Raw genomic sequence first — 23,829 nt, 5'->3', positions numbered from 1 at the left:
AAATGAAGTAGGAAAGCAAGGCAAACAGTCGAGACAGCTTATGTACGCAGGCCTTGAGTTCCGCACTACGTCTTGTTCCAGACTATGAACATTTTCATTAAGGTGAGAACACAATGAGAAATTCATGCCGCAATCGCATTTGAATTAGGTAGTACTTGGCCTTTATTCATTTACATGAAATTGAGCGTGAATACATGTGCTTAATTGTCCTGTCGAAAAAAATTAAAAATGTCGTTGATTACTGAAATTAGTCCCGGGCCACGCTACAGTAATTTCACTGAAATAGTAGAGTAAAATCATAAAATTGCTGTAGTGGGGAGTTCGATTTAAGAACACATAATTTCATGAAATTTTTAAATGAAATTCACGCTAGTGTGGACCGGGACTTATAAGAATTTTAATTTTACGATTTTTGTCGGTAACTCGAAAAATGTGTCAGTCCCGGTCCACACTAGAGTGATTTCATTGAAAAAAAATGCATGAAATTGTGCGTCTCTAGATCGACCTCCATGGTACTCTTGTGCCAGACACTGACAATAACACATGAAAATATTTTAGCTTTTAGGAGAGAGCGGAGGTGAAGGAGCTTCCTTTCTCCCTTCTTACCCATAAGCTCAAAACATTTTCATGAAAATTTTCATAGTCTGGCACAAGACGTAGAGTAAACAAAACAAAAAAAAACATTGTTCCACAATATCCTATACGGGACAAGGGAGACTTCTCTCATATCAATGAGTGCACCCCGATTCATATTTAGCTCAATGAAATGGGACCTACTGTTTATCGCAGAGTCCGAACGGCGTGTCTTTAGAAACCACTTGTGGAGAAGTTTTTCAAGGCTGAAATACTCAGGAAATGTCGCCAACATTACTGAGGGGTATTTTGCCACCGTTGAAAAATGTTTGATGTTGCTTGGCCGGGGAATCGAACCCCCGACCTTCTGCGTGCAAGGCGGGCGTGCATACCATTGCACCACGGTGGCATCCAAGACGTAGAGTAAAATCATAAAATTGCTGTAGTGGGGAATTCGAATTAAAAAGAACACCTAAATTCATGAAATTTTTTAATGAAATTCACGCTAGTGTGGACCGGGACTTAGAGAATCGCACTACTGATGTTTTTTTATTTATTATTTGAAATAGCCCTGCCAACATTTTTTAAATTTTTGGAAGATTGTTCGCTTAGATTAATCTTCTGTGATTCCCCACGGCGATCATTGGGTGATTGCTTACATTTTTTTCTTACATTTTTCAAATGATCGCCGTTGGGAATCACAGAAAAGCCCTCGGCACATACGGCGCGTTCAGCGTTGCGTTACAACAACCACATGAAAACTTCAATAACAAACTTGGCATCACTTACACATTTTTCATGTGGTTGTTGTTTTCAACGCACAACGCGTCGCATAACGGACCGTATGTGCCGAAGGCTAAAGAGTCTGAAACTGAGCGTGAAAAAGCGGCGTATTTCATTCTGTTCATACCTATACTTGGCGTTTACACAAGACAGACTACCTAATTCAAGGTAGTACTTGGCCTTTAATCTTTTACATGAAATTGAGCGTGAAAAAAGCGGCGTATTTCATTCTGTTCACACCTTAAAAGTCGTGACAGAATCAGTTCGTTGCATGCTCTCAAATTATATAGGGGACGTCCAACGTTTGAGTAAAAGCTGGTACACATTGTCAGTTTTGAATGACAGCTTTGTTGTTGCTTGCTAGTGTGGCCGTTCATTTTTGTCATTCATGATGCAACCACAAAATGTTTTGTGGTTGCTGGATGGTTGGGCAGTTATCGATACTTGAGAAATATCGACATTCAAAACTGACAATTGGTGTGTCTTTTTACTTACTAAATGTTGCTGAAACATTTTTTTCTGCTACTTTTCCTTTATACAACTGTCAAAATCTGCAACATTAGTAATAATTATTATTAATTATCACGTAAAAAGACACAGCTAATGTCTACTGCTCTTTACGCAAACGTTGGATGTGTTTGTCCTGGTCCACACTAGAGTGATTTCATTGAAAAAATTGCATGAAATAATGCGTCTCTATATCGACCTCCATGGTAGAGTAAAGTCATAAAATTGCTGTAGTGGGGAATGAAATTCACTCTAGTGTGGACCGGGACTTTAGGGCATAATCGATTATGTCATGTTCACACGAGCGTTTCAATTACGTTGTTCGCCTGTCGAACAACTTACACCAATTAACACGTTTCCACGACACCATTCGTAATGCTATGTTTACATTTACGAAATCCAATCGATTTCATCTGTCAAATCCATAGGTTAAACGTCAAATGAAATCCAATGGATTTCAGATGAGATTTCATTTGACGTTTGAGCTATGGAATTTACAGATGAAATCGAGTGGATTTCGTAAATGTAAACTTAGCATAATAAACAGAAACATAAAAAAAATTTCCTTCATTTTTGTTTCCTTGTTTTCATGAAAATTTGAACCGAAAATACATAAAATATACATTAAATGAATATGAAAAGCAATAGACTTCCTTCACATGTATCTTCTATATTAAACTACACACATTTCATTCATTTTTTCCATAAATTCTAAATAATTTTGTATTTGCAATATATTTTTAAATGTTTCTATTTTCAAAATTAAAGAGAGAGAGAGACATGCCAAAACAATGTTTTTGTAGACATACTTTCAGTTATTTGTTTCCTTTTTGTTTCTGATTTTTTACGCGATTTTGAACTAATGGAAAAGAAATGTGTGTGGAATTAAAAAGGAAACACAATCATCTTCCTTCTGCATCTATATAAAATGTTTAGTTCATTAATTTTCATTCATCTTTTTCCTTTTTTCTATCAATTTTTGTGTTTTCAACAAATTTTTCAATTTTGAATTTAGACATGTCATAATTATTTTTTTTCGATAAATTCTCTCATTTGTTAGGGATGGGACATACTTATTCGTCGTTCAGAGAGTATTTCTAATCGAACAACGTTGAAAAATCGTCGTTCGTTCATAGAATTTTGTGTGGGGAAATAAGTAATTTATTCGTAGTTATGGGTCGAACAACGAATAGAGAACGAACGACGTACCGTGGAAACGGGCTATTAAGCTAAAAACAGATACAACGTTTGATTAAAGTTTTGCGTTGGGCGTAGAGAAAAAAACAACAACAACAGGGCGAAGACGATACGAAAGTCCAGCGTTTAAGCTGAAAACAGATACAACGTTTGATTAAAGTTTTGCGTTGGGCGTCGAGAAAAAAACAACAACAACAGGGCGACGACGATACCAAAGTCCAGCGTTTATGTGTTTGCCGGCATATATTTCAAATGAATTTGAATTTTTCGGCATCATGCCCAACAGTGTAAAAACGGCCAAAACGACACAAAACTTTACCCAAACGTTGTATCTGTTTACAGCTTTATCTGTTTGTCGGCATATATTTCAAATGAATTTGAATTTTTCGGCATCATGCCCAACAGTGTAAAAACGGCCAAAACGACACAAAACTTTACTCAAACGTTGTATGTGTTTCCAGCTTTATCTCCAGACAAAAGTCGACTGCGATTTTTAAGCGGGGTACACACGATCAGTTTTGACTGTCAGTTTTGCTCAAATAATCGGTTGCTTGCCAGTGTGGCCGTTCATTTTTGTCAGTCATCCGACAACCACAAAATATTTTGTCGAAAAATCGACAGTCAAAACTGAACTTTTGACCATGGTGGAATAAGAAGGTTTTACATCGATAACAATAATCGAGTCTTGTGAATTGCTTGTTTACCTTTTGTATGTAATTTTATTCACAATAATGCAACTTGACAACTAGTGTGATAATCAGCTGTTTTTGCCGCTGTACCTGTATTATTGTGCCATGCTTTTGACTGCAAAAAGTATATTAATCGATTAATTGAAAGTCGACTTACCTATCCCTAGTGTCGAGGCCTTAAGGGCAATCTAGTTCGAATTCGTCTAGGCCATTCTTTATTCTTTTTCCAGAAAAATCGACAGTCAAAACTGATTGTGTGTACCCCGCTTTAAGCTGAAATCACATCCAACGTTTGGGTAAAGCTGAAAACACATCCAACGTTTGGGTAAAGTTTTGTGTCATTTTGGCCGTTTTTACACTGTTCGGCATGATGCCGAAAAATTCAAATTCATTTGAAATATATGCCGGCAAACATATCAACGCTGGACTTTGGTGTCGGCGTCGCCCTGTTGTGGTTTTTTCAACGTCCAACACAAAACTTTACTCAAACGTTGGATGTGTTTTCAGCTTTAAGTTTTCTGTCGTTTTGCCGTTTTTACACTGTTCGGCATGATGCCGAAAAATTCAAATCCATATGAAATATATGCCGGCAAACATATCAACGCTGGACTTTGGTGTCGGCGTCGTCCTGTTGTTGTTTTTTTCTCTCAACGCCCAACACACAACTTTAAGCTGAAAACAGATACAACGTTTGATTAAAGTTTTGCGTTGGGCGTCGAGAAAAAAACAACAACAACAGGGCGACGACGATACCAAAGTCCAGCGTTTATCTGATTGCCGGCATATATTTCAAATGAATTTGAATTTTTCGGCATCATGCCAAACATTGTAAAAACGGCCAAAATGACACAAAACTTTACCCAAACGTTGTATATGTTTACAGCTTTAATCAAACGTTGGATGTGTTTCAGCTTAATTTCTCCAAAAAATAATCTATGGATCCCTATGTTTTATTCTATTTTCTAAAACCCTATACTTGTTTGTCTTCTTTTGCTGCCATTCGCTGTCAATTTTTTTCTTTCTTCAGGAAAAAAATTAATTTACACGTATCGAATGTGAAGTAAACATATTTTAAAGATCTAAATAAATTAATATTATAAACGCGAGTAATTGATAAACGACATGTTTGCGAATTTAAAGAATAAGTTGATCGAAGAAGTAAAGGCTTCACCATCGAAATTTTTCACACAATCAAATCAGGTAATGTACCACTTCCCCCTCCCAACATCCACAAACATTTTTCCAACAACATCATCATCTTTAGCGACCTCATAAACCATAACAGACACAGACAAGAGAAAATGACCAAATATCAAAACAACTCCATATAGGCCGTATAGGCAATGGACATTTCTGTTAAATTTGTCAAAATGGCAAAATGGGAACGCAGTTTGTGCTATAAATATCATAGTAATCCCCATATCCCCGTATCTATTGTTGTGTGTTTCCTTTTTATTTACACATTTTGTTTTATTTCTGTTTTTTTTTCTTTGTAGGCAACAACATCATCTGCGTCCTCTAGTACTACTACCGAAACCAATACTACGAATAATCCCACAAATGAAAACTTTTTCAGCATTACAGAAGAAGGTAAGAGGGCGGGGTTGAGGGCGTGGTGTGTTTGTTATAAATAATAATCTATTTATTTTTTGAATTTTAGATACACCACAAAATTCTCCTTATAAACCGTTAAAATTACCAGCTGGTGCAATACGTGGCAGGAATCCAACAACACCACCACAAAATGGAGGTGCTATACCAAGAACACGAAAACTTTCCAATTCATCTATCCAATCAGATATTTCATTTCGTTTACCCAATTGGGATGCTGGATCGGTAAGATTCGGGTTATTTTTTTAGAATCGTCATCAATGAATGTTGTGCTAATTTAATTGTAGAGAAAAAAGTGATAAAATATTTGTATAATCCCTAATACCTAATAATCCTGCCCCCTTCATTTGGTACATCACATTCAACGAATCCATTATCTTTTCTAGGTTTACAATTTCCAATCGGATTTGGATGAATCCGGCAGTGAAATGGGTGATGCGGCATCCACGGCTAAATTGGATGTCATAACAAAGGAACAATTGTTTGATGCCTATCGCAAATCATTGGATCGCTATCACAAATATCGATGTCGTTACACAGATTTGGCGAAAAAGTATAAGGATTTGGAGCGGGATAGTACCAAGGCAAGGGTATGCTTTTAATTTTTTACTTTTTATTTGTTTATTTTTACAGTTACTCATTCAAAAAGCGCGTAAATATAGGGCATATTGATAAGAAAATAACACCTACTTTAGGTAATAGTTGTGAAAGCAGATAAGAAACATAATTAGTTGTTGTTGTGATTTGTTTTTGTTATATGCATTACAGGCAACACTTCTTTATGATGATTTTTACAATAAAATTCACATTATATTGTGACAAATCATTGAAACAAAGGGACGTGGAGATTGCTGCTAGTTTTTACTGGAGGCCATTCTTCTAGTAGAAAACGGCAGACACACATGCATTGATATGAGATTTACTTAAGGTCTATTATTAAATAGAAGACCTTCGAGAGGTCTTATCAAAGGTCTTCTATCGATTAAATACTCTTTAAAGATCTTGTATGGGTCTTCTATGGATTGATTACCTCCCAAAGGTTTTCTATGGATAGAAGATCTCTTAAAGGTATTCTAAGAATAGAAGACGTTCCAAAGGTCTACTATCAATAGAAGACGCCTTAAGGGTCTCCGATGGGTAGAAGGCCTCCTAAAGGGCTTCTATAGATGGAAGATATCCCAAAGGCCTTCCATGATAGAATATCTCCAAAATGCTTCCTATGAATAGAAAACACCCTAGAGGTCTTCTATGAATACAACACTTTTTTTTATCCATAGAAGACCTCCTGTCAAGAGGATGATAGATTGAAGATAATAATGGCGTTAATTTTAGGTTTTAGAGAAACCGTCCCAATCAGACTTGAGGTACATAAGACAAATCATAATAGGCTGGATTGGATCCCACCCAGGCGTGTTACAAATAATCCTCATGACCTTCAAAGTTGGAGTGGCGAGGCAAAAATGGCTGCGGCATCCAACTATAGTCACCGAAATCCAGGTCTGGAGTAACATTAAGCGGTTGGTGTTCAATGTTACACATTGACTTCGACTTGGCAATCTTGGACGTTATAAGAGAGCCGTTAAGAGAGTACCTATCAGACATAGTCTCTAATTCAGCTCTTGTAATAAAAGAACGGTAGATCATAGCGCTTTCTACTGAGGTCGAGGGCAGTTTTTAGACGACTGTAGTCGCTGAAACGTCTTTGGTTGGGTCCGCTAAAATTAACTTTTTACATGCTAATTTGTCAGTTTAGTTTTCCTTTAAATCGTTTTCACTTTTCCTCCCAATCCATTAATCCTTCTAAAATATTTATTTTCTTTACCTTTTTATTTCTCATTACAGTCTGTATTAGTGGAAACCCAAGAAAAGGCCATACGTCGTATCAATGAATTGCGTGAACAATGCTCCTTGGAACAACAAGCCAAAGCCCATTTGGAAGAAGCTTTACGCATGGAAATCGATGATATGCAATGTAAAATGCAAGCTTATCAAACCAAATTGAAATTGCTGGGGGAAAATCCTGATAATATAGCTGCTGCATTATCGGGCCAGGTAGCAAACGAGCAATTAATCGATTTAGGAGACAACGAAGAAGCCAATAAAAGCAAAGACGACTCGAAGACGACATCCTCTACTAACAATGACGAGTTTAAGGAACGATTAGAAAGTTATGAGAAATTAATACAAGAACGAGATCAACACATTTCAGAATTAAACAGCAAATTAGAATTGCTTAAAAAACAAGAAGAAGAAAATGTTTTACTTTTGGCCCAAACTAAAGCAGCCATACATTCAGAATTGGAGAATAAAGAAGCTGAAGTCAAGAAACTCTCTGAAACAGTGAAACAAATGCAAACAGAAATGACTAAAAAAGCTGCCACAAATGAGGAACTAAACGAATTAAAAGAAAAGTTGAAACAAACTCTTGGCTCTAAGCAGGAACTAGAAGCAAAAGTCATCGCCACAGAACATATGTTGAGTGAGTTAAAGGAAAAACAAAATGACAAAGAAAAATCCACCAAAGCATTGGAAGAGAAATTGGCCCAACAGACAAAAGAAACTGCAGAAAAGTTGCAAGAAATGCAACAACAAAATCAACAACTAAATGAAATGGTACAACGTTATCAACAGAATCAAGTGTCCTTGGCTGAGGTGGACAACGAATTGAATCGCACGAAAAATGAAAATGATATTCTAAAGGCACGGCTAGAGGAGAGTGAAAGGGAATTCAATCAACGTTTGCTAACCATAGAAGAATTGAAAAATGAAATGGCCTCTAAAGAAGATTTACTAAAGCAGGCTTTAGAAGAATCCAATAAACTAAAGGAACTTTTAGAGGAAAAGGACAATTGTGAAAAGGAAATTCTCGAAAAGACAAAACAATTGGAAACTGAATTAAAAATGGCTGAGGAACAAAATGCAAATACCGAATCTGAGACAATAACAAATTTAAAACAACAACTTGAAAAAATGACCTCGGAATTCAACGAACAATTGGCAGCCACCAAAGAACAATTGGCCACTAAGGAGAAAGAACTAAAAACACTTACGAAAAAGTCCTCAAAATCTGAGAAACAACATGAATCCCACATGACCCAAATGCAACAACAGTTTGAAGAAATTGACAAACTGAAAAGCGATTTAATGCAACAAGAGAATCTTATTGAAGCTCTGCGTGAAGCTTCAACACAGCGGGAACAAGAAGCGGAACAGGAAAAGAGCGAATTAAAGGCCCAAGTAACGGGTATCCTTAGTGAAATTACCCAAATGGAGGAACAAATGCGCATTGTCCAGGAATCCCACAAAGAATTGGAAAACGAAAAACGTCTACTCGAAGAAAGAATTGAAAATATGCAACAACAAAGACAAAGCTCGGAGGAGGATAATGAAAAGTGGCATGATCTCTTGGAGCAGGCTGAAATGAAACTTCGTGAAATGGAAAGTAAACTTCAAACTGTAGAAAGTGAACACACCCAAATGGCAGAAAAGAATTGTTTACTTGAAGAGAATACCCATCGCTTAGAAATGTTATTGGCCGAAAAGGAAAGACAACAGGCGGCAACCGAGGAGGCCCTTATCAGTGAGTTAAGATTAAAACTGCAGACCACAGAGAATTCTCTGCAAAAACTCAATGAAAAAATGCAAGAAGTTTTACACGAAAATTCGCGGCTGCACAACAATCAGGAGCTAAATGATCACGACTACCGTAATCTTCAAGATAAATATGATGCCTTGGAAAAGGAAAAAGTCATTCTGGAGGATAATAGAGATTGTTTGCAACAAGAATTGGGTGATCTTAGAATTGAAATGGAAGAAAAACTGAAACAGTTGGAAGAAAAACAAAAAGTTTTGCAAGAGACTCAACACAAAGTGCTGGAAATGACAAAAGAAGTGGAGAGTAAGGACCAGGCCTTGAGTGAAGAGAAGAAACTAAGGGAACAATTGGAGAAGGAACAAGCAAGTCTCAATAATCAATTACAACATCTTGCGGACCAACAAAATGAAACCCATGGACTTAGTGAGAGGTTAAACGAAAAACAAACAGCTTTGAAGGAGTTGCAGAAACAAGTTGAGGAGTTAAGGGAAATGAGCGCGGCTTATGAAAGTACTAAGCAAGACTTGGAGGAAGAAAGGAAACACAAGGAACTACTGGAAGAGGAAAGAAACAATCTTAAGCAAGAAATCCAAGCATTAAATGAACAACAAAATGAACTGATAAATCTTAAAGAGAAACTCAGTGAAAAAGAAGTTGCCTTTGGAGAACTTGAAAAGCAAGTAAATGACTTAAAAGAGGCTCACAAAGAAATGGAAAAGAATAAACAAGATTTGGAAGCTAGATTAAATGATTACGAGTCCACTAACCAAAAATTAGAACAACAAAAAGAAGAAATTGTAATGCTTAAGGAACAAAATTCCTTCCTGCAAGTAGAGCTAAATGAAAATCACAAGAATTTAGAGCAGTTAACCCAAAAACTTGAGGAATCCAAGGCCCTACAAAACAGCAATGAACAATTGAACGAGAAGCTAAAGGATTTACAAAATAAAAATGATGGACTCTTCAAACAATTGCAAGAACTGCAAACACAACAAGAGCAACAATTAGCAGAACTAAATCTTGCAAAATCCAAAGAAAACGAATATGAATCCCTCAAACAAAATCTTGAATCACAATTAGAAACCAAAAACTTGGAGTTGCAAGAAATCATCAGCAAACTACAGCAGGAAGGCCAGGAAAAAGACAAACTTTTACAACTTGTAGCAGCATCACAAAAACAACTGGAAGAATTACAAAGGAAATACTCCTCGAATATTGAGGAAATGGAAAAACTGCAGGAACATGTAAACAAATTAAATTCTCAAGCCTCTAATACGGAACAATTACAGCTGGAATGTGAATTCCTTAATAAACATGTTAAACAATTAGAAACTGAACTTGCCCAGTATCAAGACAATGTCAAATTAAAGGACTCAGATACCCAAGAACTCAAAGATAAACTAAAATCTCTGCAATGTGAGTTGTATGTACTTAAAGAGAATGCCGAACAACATGAAATTGATATGTTGGCCAAAGAAAAACAATGCAAAGAGGCCGAAGCTGAAACCAAAAAACTACAGAATGATTTGGAAAAGGTGCAAACAGAATTACAACGTCAATTGGATCACATCAAGTACATAACCGAACAAGATGATACGGTTCAAACGGAATTACTTGCCACACAAAATAAACTTAAGGAACTGGAAACTTCAAAGGACATCTTGAACCAGGAATATGAACATTACAAATCCTCATCCGCTGTTAAGGAACAAGAACTACAAACTCTTAATGAGCAATTGAAGAAGGACTTACAAAACGCTGTGGAGGACCATGAAAAGCTACAAAATGATTTGAAACAACTCGAGACAGAGCTACAAGGAAAACAAAAATTGGAGGAAGAATTGAAATCTCTCAAAATTGAATTGGAGGAACGTGAAAATACCATTCAAAAAACTTCACAACAACAAAACAATGAATTACCAACGAATAATCTTCCTACAGATGCGGAACATTTGCGTAAACTTAACGACACCCTACAACGAGAATTGGAAGATCTAAAGCATAAGTCGTCAACAGAAATATCCAATTTACAACAAGAAATGGAAGATTTACAAGCCACCAACACCCAAATGTCAGAGCGTATCATGGATTTGGAACGTATCAAGGCAACATTACAGGCTCAAAAAATGTTTGGTATAGATATGCATGTCGATACCAATGCCGCAACCTCCTCCACGGCCAATAATAATGTCATTTCAAATGGCTCCTCCTCATCCGACTCCGATGCTGAGAAAAAAGAACTGGAGACCAAGTTAAAAACTATTATGGCCGAAGTCCAAGATGTCTCGAATCGTAATCTATTCCTGGAACAAAAATGTGAAAATTATCTCATTTTGGAACAATCAAATGAACGTCTAAAATTACAAAATGCCAAATTATCAAGGCAATTGGATGAAACATTGGTAAGATAAGAGGAAGAGAAATGTGATGGCTAATATTTTGTTTCTAATTTCGTGTATATTTCTCTGTTCTATTTGTCTACATTCTTTAGGTATCCATGCAACATAACGAGGGTATTGCAGCTAATACAGAATTTGAGTACTTAAAGAATATTATGTTCCAGGTAAATATAGACCACAAGAAAATTTACACGATAACTTAAAAAAAAAAACAAATGTGAAAAAGTTTTAAGGGAATTTTAACAAATCTTTAGTAACAATGAAGATCTTTGTAGACTGATATGTCGTTGTTAGGAAGGTGGATCATTAAGCAAGGCCCAGGATTTGTTATGGTCCGAAATTCAACGCAAGTGGACACTTACATCTATCGTGGTTTCAGCATTTAAGATCCTTACGGCAATTATCAGTTTGTAGGGGAGAGAGGGTGTTGAGAGGCAAAGGGTTACCATATGCCTCACCTCTCTCTACATCAAACTGACAGTTGCCGCAAGGAAAATTGCCTAATATAAATATGGACTAACATTGATCTTTAATTCTTATACAAGGCCTATACAAGGTCGGCCAATAAGCCCGCCTGATTATTATGTTTGTTGTCAAAAACATTATTGTGATTTAACCCTACGATCCATAACCACCTGGACGAACGGGAGTCCATAACCAGGGTACCCGGGTACCCAAGTGAAGTCTTTTCGTTTACATTCAAATAAAATAATATTTATATGTACAAATTATTAAAATCGCTTAGTTTTTACATCTCTACTGTACAAATTTCATGTTTGTTAGATAAAATTGGTTTCTATGAGCATTTTCTAGGCTAGAAAGGCTCACAAAAAAAGGACTGGTTTTGTGTTTTTATGTAGAAAATGTTGGGTTTTTTTATTTGTGTACCCGGGTACCCTGGTCATGTACCCCCGTATACATAAACTTTAAAGTCATTTTTTAGTTAATATATTTAACCAAATTTGATTAACTTTTTTCCAGTCTCTAAGTTTAGCCGAAATATCTGATGATCCGGAGTTTCATGTTGATACCTTCAATAATAAAGGTACAGCAGCACATTAAAGTTCAAAAAGTACCCGGGTACCTGGTTATGGACCCCCGGATACAAAAACTTTAAACTAATTTTTTAGTTAATATATTTAACCAAATTTGATAAACTTTTATCCAGTCTCTAAGTTTAGCCGAAATCTCTGATGATCCAGAGTTTCATGTTGATATCTTCAATAATAAAGGAATAGCAGCACTTTAAAGTTCAAAAAAGTACCCGGGTACCTGGTTATGGATCGTAGGGTTAAAATACAAAGAAACTCAAATCACAATAATGAAAAATCTATTATGTTTTTTGTCAAAAGTTGTCAACAGAATTCTGAATGGCCGACCTTCTGTAGGCCTTGCCTAGAACGAATGTGAACAAAAAAAGAATTATTAACATTTCTGTATCCGTTCAAAAATTTTGACGAGGAAAAAACGATTCTGAACCACTGTGTTAAGAATACATAACTGGTGAATCTACCACCTCATAAATAATAAAAGGTCGTCCTGAAAAGCTTAAAAGGGACTGTTAGGAGCAATTCTATAAAGAAAAAGGCGTGTTGTACACCTTTTTAAATATATTTTATTAAAAAAATCTATTTTTTAGTATCTTACCGGCTCAGCAAATGGCAATAATGAAACTTTGGTTAAAGTAATTTCCGCAGTTTTGAAATTTTCACCACAGCAGACACAAGTTGCTTTGGAAAAAGAACACCAGAGGCGGTCACTGGTAAGTATTGTCACATTATCTTCCTTTTCTACAAAATAATTTTCTTACTTTACTCTTTCTTCACACCACATTTTACAGCTTAGTAAAATTCTATAGCAAGAAAATGAGAAAAGTTACTACATATGGTAGCAGTAGCATATAAAAAAATATAGTAATATAAAAAAATTAACATGTAATAAAATTATTAGTATATAATTATATACCTTAATATATGTATAGTATAAATTATTATTAACAATTTTTATAGGTTTTAAGCAATAAGAAAGAAAAAATAATAGTAATTATGTTAACTAAGTAACACATAAAGTACCTTTTACTGAAAATCAACAACAAAGTAAAGCAACAATAATAAAAATTATAGCCTACACAAATAAAACCTAAAATGCTTTCTTATGTAACAAAACACGAAATTTTGTACGATAGCCGCAGACAAAAACCTTTATAATTTATAGTAAATGTAAAAAACAATCGAAAAAAAAAATATATTAATTGTAAAAAACGATAAGTATATGTATTTTAGTAATAGTATTGCATTTTATAAATATTTCATAATATCAAGGCTTACATTATAATTTATAACAATATTCGTTTCTTTTAAAGAATGCTAAACAATTTCCAGTTGGCTTTAAAAATATTCAAAAGAAATATTTATTTTTTTATTTTTCAAAGTGATGTCCATAATTTTATTTGAAAATTTAATTTTCATATTAACTGCCAACAACTTCAATCATAATATGCTTTATTCCTTTGAATGTTAAATTTATAAATACAACACTGTGCAATCCCTTATTGTTAAATAATCAAAAAGATAACACATTACAAAATGTCCAGTAAATGCCATAAATTATTGTATTATACTTAAAAATACATACATAAAATATCTATAACAAGTTCGTTGTAATATTTGGAATTTGTTTTATATTTCCCCTCCTGTATATACCTAATATATCATACACAAGCAAAAGTTTTAATTATGTTAAGAAGCAATAATTTCATTTGATTTCTAAAAATAAACAATTATATACAGAAAAATGTTCCTATTTGCCTTCTATAAAATCGTAATCCTTTAAGTGTCAAAAATAATTTCTGCCCATATAAAAACATTGCTAAATGTCAAATATATTCGGCAATGTCACTGGGGAGAGGGTTAATACGCCTCGTCTCTCTAATTAAGTTTGACTAATTATCCCTAATTGTTTCTTATTTTTCGAGTATTTTATGGACGGACTATGATGTTTTCTTCTTTTTAAATACCCAAATGAATCTTAGCCCCAAAAAATTCGCAAAAATAGGAGTAAATGCGTAAACAAAATGCTTGAGGCGTGAAGTGAGAGGTGAAGTGTGTCTCAGAACATACCCGAATAACTAATTACCTTTAAAAACTCTGGCATCATCTTTAAAATTATCCAGGTTAAACACAATGGACCAGAAATTAGCAGATTCTTGCAGTTCTGGAACAGACCAAAGGTGAGTATGAAGAATCTACTATTATTTTTCCGAAAAAACTTTTTTCATTGTGATGACGAAATAAATAGTGAAAATTAGTCGATTTTTGCGAGTCTGGAACAGTGCAAATATGTAAATATGTGCATAATACACCAACCGTTTCGTTTATCACATCTGGTAACACTACAATCAGCACCTATCATTTTCGATAACACTGTTTTTGGTAAAGAAAGTTTTAACTAGGGAATAACTAGGCAATTGTTCCTTCATGCCTTCGTTGCATTACCAGTAATTCAAATTCATTTTTATTAGTTTTTTTTTTCTAATCACCCTGTGCGAGACGTAACTGTCGGTGTAAGTAAAGCTGAAAACAGATACAACGTTTGATTAAAGTTTTGCGTTGGACGTCGAGAAAAAAACAACAACAACAGGGCGACGACGACACCAAAGTCCAGCGTTTATCTGTTTGTCGGCATATATTTCAAATGAATTTGAATTTTTCGGCATCATGCCCAACAGTGTAAAAACGACCAAAACGACACAAAACTTTACTCAAACGTTGTATGTGTTTCCAGCTTAAAGGTAGAATTAGTCATGTCATAAGACCTGTTCGATAACTTCGCAAGTAAAAAGTATTTGCAAGTTCTTGCAACGAATTGCAAGTACTTCTCATTTCTCTTGTACTGAACAATTTTGTTATCGAACAGCATTTTGTAAAAGTTTGTACAAATTTGTACAAACTTTTGAGTTATCTTACAGACCTATTATCATAAGGCCATATCAATCAGCTGATCAAACCAAACCTGTGAAAATCAATGTATTCAACATGGTACAATAATACAGATAGCATTATCATGCCAGCTGATGGTAACATAATGTGTCAATTGCATTGAATTTATGTCAAATTTTGACATCTTATGTTGCCAACAATTGCCGATGCGGCTACCTGTGTATTTGTACCATGGTATTCAATTAGTAGTGACATAACATAAGCTGTGTTCCAGAACTAAAAAGTTTTTACAATTTTTACGACTTTTACACATTTTACTCGAAAAAGCGTTCCCGTACACAAAAAAGTTGTAAAATGTTCACTTCTCTTTAAACAAAAATGGCGCTGAATGACGCTCTCTTTAAAAACTTTTTACACGACAAATTTGGGCGAGTAAAAAAATAGTAACATGGTTGCCGGCGTCTGATTGGCTGATACGCCGACTTTGACATTTGTTCCTGTTTTTCACGTATTTTCCATTTTTCCGTTCCCGAACTATTTCAAAAAACTTGTGTGTGAGAACAAATTTTTTGCAGTTCTCTCTTTTACGAGTTTTACCATTAAAAAGTACGGGAACGAAGCTATAATGTCAGCCATAACTGTATCCATAAAGAACCAATTGGGTTTGTACCATAACCATGGAAAACAGCTGATTATTGTTTACATTTTTGTGCTTTTCTTTTTTGGAATTTTCAAATTTAAAGCGCCCCATACACTATCAAATTTTGATGTCAACATTTGTAGTAGTATGTGTACATTTTTCAAAATATGTCCCAATTTACATTAGGCGAGTTTACTTGCGGCAATTGTCAGTTTGCAGGTGAGAGAGGGTGCTGAGAGGCAAAGGGTTACCATATGCCTCACCTCTCTCTCCTACAAAATGACAATTGCCGCAAGTAAACTCGCCCAATGTAAATTGGGACTAAGAGAATGTGTGTGTGTATTTTATGGATTGAGGAAAATCAAAATAGTTTTGATTTTCAAAATGAAACCCAATCAATCCGATGAATATGGTTTATTTTCAAAATTGTCAAAAAGAAATTTTGAAAAAAGAAAACATTGTGTTTGGGAAGAAATAACATTCATTCGTTTTTTAGAGGAAAATTTGAAGATTTCGGTTGCAGATTGAAGGCTGATTGAATGCTTTGCTACACACTTATCAAGCACACACGTACAGAAGGAGTTAATCGGATGGACAAGCCAATTTGATAGTGTATGCCATGCTTAAAGCGGCTGTGAAAAACATTGGATAGTTTTAATTTATATTACACATACCATGGCACAATTACCAAGGTAGTGGTGTCTTACCAGCTGTTCGAATATGAAAAGTCAAATCTACTTTATTAACAAATTACTTTTGTTGTAATTTCCCCAACAACATAAGGCCTGCTCGATAACTCAAAAGTTTGTACAATTTTGTAGGCAGGCCTTGGTTGTACTCAAGGCCTATAGAACGTCGGCGATTCAGAGTTCTGTTAACAAAATTTGACAATAAACATAATAGATTTTATATTATTCGGATTTGAGTTTCTTTGTATTTTAAATCACGAGAATGTTTTTGACAACAAACATAACAATCAGGTGGGCTTATGCTAAGTTTACATTTACGAAATCCACTCGATTTCAACTGTCAATTCCATAGCTCAAACGTCAAATGAAATCTCATCTGGATTTCATTTGACGTTTTACCTATGGAATTGACAGTTGAAATCGTGTGGATTTCGTAAATGTAAACCTATCATTAGTTTCCAACTGTATAAACTGTTGTTGTACTCATTTCCGACAGTTTTTTCTTTTGACTCGTTTATCGTTAAAAAATTACTGGAACAAATCTTATGTCTATGATTATAACCTTATGGCTATGTCGTGACTAATTCTAACTTTACGAAACGCCGCAATTAGTGATGAAGTATCGAAACTTTTTGGTAATGGGTATTTGTTTTTAACGGTTACCAAATACCCAAGTCAGCTTGTTTTTGTGCAATATATTTTTATGTTGTTTCTTATTTCATTCCTCAAACCAACCTTAACGTAACAACAATCAGATAACGCGTCAGACTGAAGAAACAAATTTTAAGTTTAATTGATTAAAAGTTAAAGTGTGCTAAATTTTAATAAAAATCCAACTCTTGGTATATAACAAAAATAACTATAGAAAAGACACATTACAAACAACAGAAAAACGACGGTAAACGCGAACGGTAACAACAACACGTTTATTTGGCAGGCAGACGAACAGAAGAGGAATTGGAGAAAGAGCAGACACCAACGAATAATTTTTGCAAGGAATCAAAGCATTTCTTAAAAAGTTCGTGAGAACATAACATATTCCCAATATTCTGATTTTCGTCCTGCTGGCCTAGACTTTCATTGGAAATTAAAACACAAAAACAAATATAATTTGTTATAAAATTATTGGAAAAAAAGAAATACCATAAGTGGGTGGCAATTAAGCAAAAAAAGAGATAAAGAAAATTTACAGCGTTAAAGATCCGATCCAAGTGCAAAAAACAAATTTATTGAATTTAGTGCCTAAAAAAGAAGAGAACATATTCAAAAATGACCACAAATCTACGACAAATTCCCCTAACCTGCAGTGGTCACACTCGCCCCGTTGTTCATTTGGATTTTAGTGATATTTGCGACAGTGGCTACTTTCTAATATCGGCTTGTAAAGGTAGGTTGCGTTTGATTTTTTGTTTGATGCCTTTTTATTTGTTGTTGCTGCTTTAATTTGTATCTGTCCATAATTACAAAACAACAAACTCAATAACTGTGATGATTACGAAAGATTCAAAGAAAGAAATTTTGGGAAGATATGAAGAGGTGATGAGTGTTTTGGTTGAAGTGACTGCAAAGTAAATATTATGGGGCCAACTTATGATCGAGTCTGATTTCTTTAGTGCACTATAGTTCTATTATTTACCCTCCTTTATTTGTCGTCATATTTCGATACTCCTTTTGTAGGTAAGATTATATAAGATTATTTTCATATTATAGTAAAATATTATAGTGGATTTTGAAGGAGGAGGTAATAGCTTAATTTTCATAAAAATAAAAATAGTGTTGTAGCGTGTTGCGGAATTCTATTTAGCTGCATATTTTCTTAGTGTATTTTGTAATGCCAATTCGATCATATATTTAAATTTGACCTAAGATTTTAGTCATGATGCCCACCAGTACCCACCTCGGAAATAATTTTCTAAAGTAGTTCATGGGTTTAAGGTTTATTCAGTATTAAAATCAGCTGCCATCTAGTCTATAAATGTTGGGCCGCTCACTAAAGCTGCCATAGAATAGGGTTTCTATGGATATATTAGCGTATAAATCTGTTATCTGACCACATATATTAACATAATTGGTATCAGTGGCAAGATGAAGAAATCTTCTTCCAAATTTGTCTTAAGTTGGCGGTACGTGCCTACCAGGAAGAACGATATAAGATCTTTATTAAAAATTTTACCAAATTTCAGACAAAAATGTTGATTTTTTTCTAATCCGCTTAATTGATTGGATTTTATGTTGTTTTGGAGATTGTTTTGTTTCCCCAAGCCTATTTTTGCATCATAAGATAATCGGGACCTTTTTCATATCATTTTGTATTAACTGCATAAAACAATTCTTATCGTATACCCCCTCCAGTGCGGGAAAGGGGGAGAATGTTACACTCGTGGTTTCTTAAAACACTCTTCGCAGCAGCACAAAGATGTTGATTTTTAAACTCTAAATATTTTTGGCCACTTTCTCCATACAAGGGGATCCACTGTGCAGTGCACAGAGAGACTTGATAGATGAACTCTGTTCTCTATCTTCGAAAAATATCCGATATTCTAAATCACACAGCGGTTAAAGGGTTAAAGATGAGCGATTGGCTGATAAAACTTCAATTATTTGCTATTATTATTGAGCTTTTTTATCTCTGCTCCGTTCCTCATGTTGTTGTAACAATATAGGATATGTTTGTAAGTTCGTTTTCAGGTTAATCTGGATCTAGATATATCTCCAGTTCTAGGAATGTGGCTGATTCGTTGTGTTGTAGCCACAAAGCTACTGGAGGTAGTTGAGTAGGTTTCTATGTCTGCACCCTAAGTGCTGCCGGCATGGTAGAACAAATACAAGGTAAAGTTAATACTACAACAAATACAACTCGAACAACAACCACAAAGGAATTTGTTTTTGTTTGTAAACCTTAGTGTCAACGTAAATGTAAACAAAACAAGGAAATGTCTATAAATTATTGGAATTTAAAAAACTAATATTTTTTCACATTTGATTGAATATTTTGGAAAACATGAATGAAAACTCGTTAGATTTTCAATTTGAATGTTTCCATATCATTCCACTAAATGCATAATTTCTCGCAGAAAGTAGAATACTTGCAAAAATGTTTCGGGTCGCTGGTAATTCATTGAAAAAAGAGAAGATGTTTCAATCATTTGCTTTTGAAAACAAAAAAGCACATGTTAGGTTAGGTTAGGTTTGGGGATGTGTAGTCATATATATGTATATTGACTACGCCACTCGGAGACCTTTCGGTCCATTGTGATCATCCATAAAGAAAAAGGAGGTTCAGAATTACCTTAAAAGAGAAGAGAAAAGAGAGAAGAATAAAGAAAAAAATGGGGGTGTGGTTTGGAGAATAATAATAAATGAATTAATTATAAGAAATAATGAATATGTAATAAAGACAGAGAGGGTGGTTTTTTGGCGATGGTGGAAAAAACTGTCAGAGAAGTAGTTACGCTTATGGGTCGCGCCGTCCCAGCCACTTCAGATTTTTAATGATGTTGTTTATGATTGTTGGTTCCATGTTTGAGTAGAAGGTTAAGCTTGGAGGAAAGCGTACTCCTGTTAGTCTATACCGCTTTCGAGTTAACATCGGGCAACGACATAGAATATGCTCGATCGTCTCCGTTTCCTCCTCATCTTCACAGAGCCTGCAATAGTCCACGCCATCATCCTGCCATTTGCCGATAAAAGCTCGGATGTAGCAATGGCCGGTAATGACTCCCGTCAATACCCTGATTTCTGATTTACTCAGACTTAAAAGCGAAGTTGTTCTCTTTGTTGAAAGATTCGGCCAAATGGCCCTTGACACGTTGCACCTTGGTTCATTATGCCATAGTTCCTTGGCCTGTTCTTCAAAGAACGTCTCCACCTTCCGAAAAACGTGACATATGGGTGGTTTAATAGAAACAGTGATAGCTTGACTTGTTGATTGAGATCCGTGTCTTGCCAATTCATCTGCCTTCTCGTTTCCCACAATGTCACAGTGACCCGGTACCCAGCAGAGTCGGACAGCGTTAGTTAGGTTCGCCAAAGCAGTTCTACACTCAAGAACGGCCTCAGACTTGATATTGGGGGATTTGATGGCTTTAAGAGCCGGCTGACTATCAACGAAGATAGTCACCGGTTCAAAGATTTCAGCATCCAGACTTTTTATCAACTCTGCGGCCATTTTGATCGCGAAGATTTCTGCTTGGAAAACGCTACAGTCGCTGTTCAACCTATAGGAGTACTCGAGGCAAAGCTTTTCGCAGTAGACGCCAGCTCCGGTACCTTCTTCCATCTTGGAACCGTCTGTATAGAAAGCCAGACCGTCCAGAGGAGGGTTACCACGGATCCAGTCATCTCTACTAGGGATAACGACCTCAAAATCATCAAATCTATGGATTGGTGATAAGTAGTCGCTGAACTTCCCCTGCTGATTTAAGCCAAGGTTTGGCCCTAGCTCTCGAAGAATGCATGCATGACCATAGGTGCTGTCACGCCAACGATTCAATTCATGTAGCCTTAGAGCACTACGTGCTGCTTGACCTTTGATGCTAATTCTCGTGGGCAAGAGGTTTAGCATCGCGTTCAGAGCTGCTTGTGGTGTACTTCTAAAAGCTCCAGTTATCAGGATCGAGGCTGCCCTTTGCACCTTGTCTATGCTGCCCGAGTTCGACTTGTGTCGAAGCGCATGCCACCAGACAAGACATCCGTAGGATAGGATGGGTCTCACCACAGTATTATACAACCAGTGTATAATAGCTGGATTTAGACCCCAACTTTTCCCAATCGAATTCTTACATGAATAGAGTGCGATCATACCTCTCTTCGTCCGTTCCTCGACGTTCCTTTTCCATCTCAGTTGAGAATCCAGGATTGTACCTAGGTATTTGGCCTCAGGAGATAGATGCAACTGCACTCCATCCAATGTTGGTGGTATGAAGTCGCCAAGCTTACGCTTTCTGGTGAACAATACCAGTTCTGTTTTCGTTGGATTTACACCAAGGCCATTTGTGGTGGCCCAACGAGACAGCTTTGATAAGGCTCCTTGCATAAGCTCCGAAATAGTGGACAAGAATTTGCCAGTTATTAGTAGAACTACATCATCCGCGTATGCGACAACCTTGATGCCCTGATTGTCGAATTCCGCCAAAATATTGTTTATCACAAGTAGCCACAGCAGCGGTGAGAGTACACCTCCCTGGGGAGTACCTCGTGTTACTGTCTTCCTTGTTGTCAACTCCCCGATACTGGAATTTATGATCCTGCTCTCCAGCATTCTCTTTATCCAGCAGATCAGGGTTTCCGGGGTGTTGACCGATCTAAGCGAGAGATGAATGGATTCAAGTTTTACGTTGTTAAAGGCTCCTTCTATATCCAGGAAAGCCGCCAAGGTAAAGTTTGAGTTCTCCATATTTCTCTCAATGAAACCCACGACCTCATGAAGAGCAGTTTCGACAGATTTACCTTTCATGTAGGCATGCTGCGAGTCGCTCAGCGAGGCAGTGTCTACAAAGCTCCTAATCTCCAGATCGATCAGTCGTTCGAGTGTCTTGAGGAGAAAGGAGGATAGACTAATAGGTCTGTAGTCTTTCGGTGCAGAGTGACTGGCTTTCCCCGCTTTGGGGATGTAAGTTACCTTTACCTCTTTCCACAGATCTGGTACGCAGGAAAGAAACAAACAGGCCCTAAAGATCTCCTCCAGAATTTGGTATATCTGCGGTGCAGCAAATTGAAGCATCGCAGGAATTACTCCATCTGGACCAGGTGACTTATAGGGTTTGAATGTACTTACTGCCCACTTTATTTTGTTTCTGCTTACAACCTTATCAATGAGGCTCTCGTCCACTGACTCTTGGACTTGGAAGTTGTCACATTCAATGTGAAGGTTACTGGCATCCGTGCAGTCAGGGAAGTGGGTCTCAGCTAGAAGGTTTAGAGTCTCAAGACCTGAGTCTGTCCACGTGCCGTCCGGTTTTTTGACACTACCGATGGATTTGGGGTCCTTCGAGAGTATCTTACGGAATCTGGCAGCGTCGTTTACCCCTTCTACAGACTCACAGAAACAAACCCATGACTTCTTTTTGGCGCGCTTGATTTCACTCTTGTATTTGGTGAAACTCGCTTTATACGATTCCCAGTCACTGTCAAGTTACGTCGAGTGCGCCTTGTTGTACAACTTTTTGGTGTTTTTCCGTAGTTCGCCAAGATCCTTGTTCCACCACACCGGTTGGGATTTCTTCCCGGGATAAGTTAATGGACAGGCATCCTTATGGCAGCGAAGAAGGATTTCTGTTAGGTTGGACACCTTACTGTTAAGCTCAGCAACTGTTTCTATACTTCCGGGGAGTGTCAGTTGGTGGTTCGTCAGATCAGTGAACCTTCCCCAGTCCGTCCTTCTCGGGTTCCTATAAGGATTTTGGCGGACTCCGTCGAAAGAGATTTCAAAGTATATCCTCATATGATCCGAAAAGGAGCATTTGTTGGATACCCTCCAGTTCTTGACGACAGAATCATCTAAATTAGACAGGGTTAGATCAAAGACCTCCTCCCTGTCTCTAATTTTAAAGGTGGGATCGTTTCCTATATTACATATTCTTAGATTGTAAGATAATATAAAATTGAAAATCGACTCACCTCTAGTGTTTGTGTCTTTGCTGCCCCAGTGAAAATGGTGGGCGTTGGCGTCACATCCGAGGATAACGTTACAAACGCCCAGGTTCTCCTTTAGCAGCCTGTGTACCCCCTGATTTGGTGGATCAGGGTCCTCATACGGCATGTAGATTGAGGACAGGAGAGTGGCCTTCTCCCTGCCGTTCTCCAGTCGCACCGTGCACATGTCTCCATTACTGTAATTAGATAGAAAGATTAGATTGAGGTTCTTCCTACCTACCACACAGGTCCTCACCTTGTCCCCTTAGGACGATGCGAAGACCTCGAAGTTGGCATTGTTCAGTCCAGAGATCTTATTTTTATTTATATAAGGTTCCTGGACTAGAACAATGTCTACCTCTGAGTTCGTGAGGGACAGGAGTAGTTCGGCGGCAGCTGCTTTACAATGATGCAGATTAATCTGCAAAATGCGTAGCACCTGCCGCCTACCTACTCCTACTGATTTTCGCGAGGTGGAATCAGTCGGAACCGAACCCATCCTTAACCGAAGTTCAGTTTTCCCTCACGAACCTTAAGGTACTCCTCTCCTGAGGAGTCTACCGCCATCTTGATGT

The 23,829-nt window shown here is 36.6% G+C and overlaps 2 protein-coding genes across 2 annotated transcripts in view; both read left to right on the top strand.

The window, feature by feature from the left end:
* Positions 1 to 4,697: 4,697 nt before the first annotated feature.
* Positions 4,698 to 13,352, top strand: Golgin245 (golgin subfamily A member Golgin-245). Its single transcript, XM_073991690.1, has 8 exons — positions 4,698 to 4,949; positions 5,246 to 5,339; positions 5,410 to 5,585; positions 5,747 to 5,950; positions 7,203 to 11,357; positions 11,447 to 11,518; positions 12,994 to 13,116; positions 13,195 to 13,352. The coding sequence occupies exons 1-8, from the start codon at positions 4,872 to 4,874 to the stop codon at positions 13,210 to 13,212; spliced, it is 4,920 nt and encodes a 1,639-aa protein (XP_073847791.1). The 5' UTR covers positions 4,698 to 4,871; the 3' UTR covers positions 13,213 to 13,352.
* Positions 13,353 to 17,269: 3,917 nt separating this feature from the next.
* Positions 17,270 to 23,829, top strand: part of wmd (serine-threonine kinase receptor-associated protein wmd) — a 42,596-nt gene continuing 36,036 nt past the window's right edge. The window contains exon 1 of the mRNA XM_073991703.1: positions 17,270 to 18,008. Within this exon, the coding sequence (XP_073847804.1) occupies positions 17,891 to 18,008 (118 nt within the window). The 5' untranslated portion in view covers positions 17,270 to 17,890. The remainder of the gene's footprint in view (positions 18,009 to 23,829) is intronic.

The sequence above is a fragment of the Musca autumnalis genome, unplaced genomic scaffold (genome assembly GCF_047663935.1).
Source record: "Musca autumnalis isolate F117 unplaced genomic scaffold, ASM4766393v1 scaffold_5, whole genome shotgun sequence".
In the NCBI taxonomy this organism is placed as follows: Eukaryota; Metazoa; Arthropoda; class Insecta; order Diptera; family Muscidae; genus Musca; species Musca autumnalis.
This window is presented reverse-complemented; position numbering and strand designations above follow the sequence as displayed.